Consider the following 4,831-nt stretch of genomic DNA (forward strand, 5'->3'; position numbering starts at 1 on the left):
CATACTTAAGCAAAATTTTTGAACTATAACACTAGTCAACAAAAGATCTATTTGCATTTATGCTAATGCATTCCGTTGTCTCTGTACTATACACTGACAATGACAATTAAAATTGAATCTGAATCTGAATCTATTTTTTTTCCCCACATTAGAAAGAAGAAGAAATAATGTTCTTTCTAATGTACATTTATGTACTTTTGTGCTGTTCATTCTTTATGGGAACTTTGCCCCCGGCTATCTTCAGCCAAATGATCAGTGAGATTCAGACTCAAGTTCAAACTTGAGTCCTGACTCTCTAATCTGGCTGGAAATGGTGATGGGTGTATTCCTGGGGTCCAGCTGGGCTTCCCTGATAGGCTCTTCTTGGAAGCTGCTTGGTATTGTCCATGGAAGTCGTTGCTGCCTGATGTGGCGTTGAGCTGGTGCCCTGATGTTGGGTGCGCTTGCCATCGGTGGGTACGCCGTGTGCTGTGGTCCCATCAATGCTTGTGGATAAAACACATAAACCTATCAATATGAATTGGGAGGCAAATAAACCATATACAATAAATCACAACCTTTCACAGGCTGTGTGTCGCAGTTAATCTCGAGTCAGATTCAGAAAATGTATCACATTATACATGGTGAACATGCTGATGTGGTGGTGCCATCATCCCCATTTGTGGGTGACCCATGAATGCCATGTGCCGCATTAGACTCTGCAACACCATTGAATTCATTGTGAGTAATTCATACAAAAGCATTATTAAAGTCAAACGTTTTAGAAATTCCACAAACTTTGATTAAGAGATTTTACCGGCTGAGGGAATCTGTGGGCCCTTGCCAAGGCAAAGGCCTCCATGGAGAAGCTAACCCACTCGCTTTCAGGAATGAGGAGCATCTCTTGTGTTAAGAACGCTGAGAAGGTTTCAACTATCCTCTCGTGTGATGTCTTTGGCTGTGTCATAGTGATCATGGTGTCTGTTGTTGCCTTTGCCTGTTGCACGATCTGCAACAAAACACAATCATAACACACACACATTCTTTTACATCCAGGTAAGTAGTGTTTGGGAAACGATGGAGAAAAATGGATGGATCAAATGAGAAATCTGCTGATAATTCACCAAAAAGCACCTACTTCTTTGATCATCTCCCGCTGACTAGCCTGTCTAGACTCTTCTTCCTCAGCCGCAGTTGTGCTGCAGCCTGCAATGGGGATGACAATGGTCTGCTTCCTCGTGCTGCGTTCCTGGCTGGTCGGGGTGGTGGATCCAGAGGGTCCCTCATGAGGATCAAGCTCATCCTCACTGGAGATGGCACGCTGTGGTCTCTCCTTGTTAAACTGGACAAAAATAAATGTGTATCAAAATTTTCAAGACCATCATATAACCATATAACAATTACAGCACGGAAACAGGCCATCTCGGCCCTACAAGTCCGTGCCGAACACTTATGTTCCCCTAGTCCCATCTTCCTGCACTCAGACCATAACCCTCCATTCATTTCCCATCCATATAACTATCCAATTTATTTTAAAATTATAAAAACGAACCTGCCTCCACCACTTCCACTGGAAGCTCTTCCACACAGCTACCACTCTCTGAGTAAAGAAGTTCCCCCTCATGTTACCCCTAAACTTCTGTCCCTTAATTCTGAAGTCATGTCCTCTTGTTTGAATCTTCCCTACTCTCAGTGGGAAAAGCTTATCCAATAAAGACCTAACTTATTCAACCTTTCTCTGTAACTTAGTTGTTGAAACCCAGGCAACATTCTAGTAAATCACCTCTGTACTCTTTCTATTTTGTTGACATCCTTCCTATAATTGGGCGACCAAAATAGTACACCATACTTCAGAATTGGTCTCACCAAATGCCTTGTACAATTTTAACATTACATCCCAACTTCTAAACTCAATGCTCTGATTTATAAAGGTTAGCACACCAAAAGCTTTCTTTACCACCCTATCTACATGAGATTCCACCTTCAGGGAACTATGCACAGTAATTCCTAGATCCCTCTGTTCAACTGCATTCCTCAATTCACTAACATTTACCATGTACATCCTATTTTGATTTGTCCTGCCAAGATGTAGCACCTCACACTTATCAGCATTAAACTCCATCTGCCATCTTTCAGCCCATTCTTCCAAATGGCCTAAATCTCTCTGTAGACTTTGGAAATCTAATTCATTATCCACAACACCACCTATCTTAGTATCATCTGCATTATGTACCATCAGGCCATGGCAAGCAAGATGACAATCAAATTACCAATGTTAAAATATTATTTTATACTAATCACCTTCCTGGTGCTCTGCTTCTTCTCCACTCGAACGATATGGTCATTTATAAACCCCCATTTTTCCACTATCCACTGCTGCCTCTCGGTCACAAATCTAGTGCCCGAGCCAGACTTGTGCAAACTGCGCGTCAGCCTGCCGTACCTTGTCCTCTGGCTCTTGTAGAATTGGCACAGTTGGTCGCCTGTGAAAACATGGAATGAGTGAAGATCAGTGTGGAACAAATTGTAATTATAATGACTGAAATGCCGCCAAACAACAAAGTAAGTGTGTACATACACGTGCAGCCAGGGAACTCCTTTGCCTTGTCCTCAAGCATCATGAACCTTCGCTTTGTATTCCTAAACTGCCTGTGGTTTTTGTCGTACAGCTCAGGGTTGTCCCGATACCAATCTACCAGTTCCCCCTCTTGTTCCCTGCTGAATTCATAGGGCTCGGTTACCATTTGCCTCTTCCTCTTGATCTCAAATGAGACATCACTATCCTCAGCATAATCATAGTCCCAATGTACAGCCTCCTCCTCCTTGACCTCAACCTGCAGAACCTGCATCTTGTCCCTGGCTGCTTTTCGTTGTGCCCTGCTCTGCTGATGAGCCCTGCTTCTCTTGAGCGCCATTTTCCGATCGTCTCCGTTGCAAGTGAAAAAACTTTAGGAAGTCGGCGCTCGATATATCCGTGCGGTCACGTGGCGCGGCGCTCAGATGACGCGTCGTGACGTGCGCGACGCGTCTGGACGCACAGTGAGGCATGATGACGCAAAATACATCAGCATGGGTCACGACCTTGCGTCACCCGGCGTCACGCCGCGACAACCTCTTTTCAGGCTGTCGCCGAAGATGTCGCCCAAGTGGGACAGGCCCGACACACGCACATGCAGACACACAGTGTTACCTATAAAGTGAGGAGACGATGCGCTTTGTCCATCTGCTCACCACTGACATGTACACGGGCGACCGGCCTCCCCCCGCCGCTCTCCCCCGCCACCCTGAGGCTTTGTCCGGGAGCGCTGGGGGAGAGGGTGCGGCGACGTGTGCCGGCTGTGTGCTTGTCTCCCCGAGCAGGGCGCCTGGTCCACACGTTCACCAACTAGCAGCTGATGTGACACATGGCTGGCGGGGCTCGGAGCTGGTGCTGGCGGCCCTCATCCTGCCGGGAGCTGAAGCGGGAGCAGCCCGCGGCCGGGGACGGGAAGGCGGAGGAGGAGGAGGAGGAGGCCGTGGCTCTGGGGGAGGTGACCGTGGGGACAGCGGAGGCAGGCGGCCCGGACAACGGGTCCCGGGAGCGGCTGTCCGGCCCCTGGACTGAAGGGCAGCGGAGAGCGGAGCCGAGGCAGAACTCACAGTGGATGACAAGGAGCTGCAGGTCGGGGACAGAGAATCCCCCCTCCATTAACCCCTCAGCCCGCTCACCTCCACCCCCCACTCCCTCTCACCCTCCCTCCCTCCCTCTCACCCTCCCTCCCTCTCTCAGCCCAGTTAATCTGCCCCGTTCCACACGCAGTGATTCACAGCAAAGACATGACGAGCAGAACAACTGCGGGAAGTGCGGCACCGTGGCGCAGCGGTAGAGTCACGGTGACACAGCGCCAGAGAACCGGGTTCGATCCTGACTCCGGGCGCTGTCTGTCCGTTCACCTGTGATTGCCCCCGAGTGTAGGTGTGTCAGGGTCGCTGGTCGGTGCCGACTCGGTGGTCTCTGGCATCAACTCGACCGCATTAAAGTTAAAGAAGAACAATAAATTGATTTTAATTTATATTGGCTTTAGCAAAAACACAAAGTTGAAGGAACTTAGCGTCAGGCAGCTAAGCATAGATTGGAGGGTTGAATTGATGATGTTTCTTCAGACCCAAATCAAATCTGAAGAAGGGTCCCGAGTTGAAAAGCCGTCGGTCCATTCCTCCACAGATGCTGCCTGACCCACTCAGTTCTTCTACTCTGTTTTTTGCTCAAGATTCCAGCGTCTGCAGTCTCTCGTTTACTTATATATTGGCTATTACTTGTGTATCTTCACTACATTGGCTTTGCCTGGTCACCTTGATTTTTTCAAAGTACTCTGCCATGACAGCTTTAGCAGTAACGTTCTCATGACGGATGCTAAACTGGCATGTACTGTACTTTCCTCCGTTTGTCTCCCTCCATCTAAACTAAGGTTGCAAATTGAGCATATTTCATGCTTTTATGATTGGGCTTTTCAGAAGGGGTCGCTATTCCCTTTTGCCTCTTTTGAAGGTTTATGTTTAATTCAGTCTTCCTGTGATTATGCAGCTTCTGCTGGTCAAAAGGCTAAGCAGTCAATTTGGAATTTCTGCACTAGATCTCATGGTCACTACTGAACAGCGAATGTTCAGACTCTCAGGTAAAAGTACTCATCTCTATAGGGAGGCCATTCAGCCCATCTTAGGTCGGACCAACCCCAATTCCTCCATACTCGTGTGTAGGAAGGAACTTCAGATGCTGCTTTCAACCGAAGATAGACACAAAGCTGGAGTAACCTCTGTGGGTCAGACAGCATCTCTGGCGGAAAGGAATTGGTAACGTTTCAGGTCTAGACCC

At 47.9% G+C, this 4,831-nt stretch overlaps 1 protein-coding gene across 1 annotated transcript in view; it reads right to left on the bottom strand.

Annotated features, from left to right (window-relative positions):
* The window catches only part of LOC129713746 (uncharacterized), a 3,182-nt gene extending 225 nt beyond the window's left edge, over positions 1–2,957 (bottom strand). The window contains exons 1-5 of the mRNA XM_055663020.1: positions 2,558–2,957; positions 2,281–2,462; positions 1,118–1,321; positions 797–988; positions 1–485 (exon numbers count right to left, since the gene is read on the bottom strand). The exon at positions 1–485 is cut by the window's left edge and continues 225 nt beyond it. Coding sequence (XP_055518995.1) covers positions 480–485; positions 797–988; positions 1,118–1,321; positions 2,281–2,462; positions 2,558–2,894 — 921 coding nt within the window. The 5' untranslated portion in view covers positions 2,895–2,957 and the 3' untranslated portion in view covers positions 1–479. The remainder of the gene's footprint in view (positions 486–796; positions 989–1,117; positions 1,322–2,280; positions 2,463–2,557) is intronic.
* Between the last annotated feature and the right edge of the window lie 1,874 nt (positions 2,958–4,831).

Source organism: Leucoraja erinacea, chromosome 37, assembly GCF_028641065.1.
Source record: "Leucoraja erinacea ecotype New England chromosome 37, Leri_hhj_1, whole genome shotgun sequence".
NCBI classification, from domain to species: Eukaryota; Metazoa; Chordata; class Chondrichthyes; order Rajiformes; family Rajidae; genus Leucoraja; species Leucoraja erinaceus.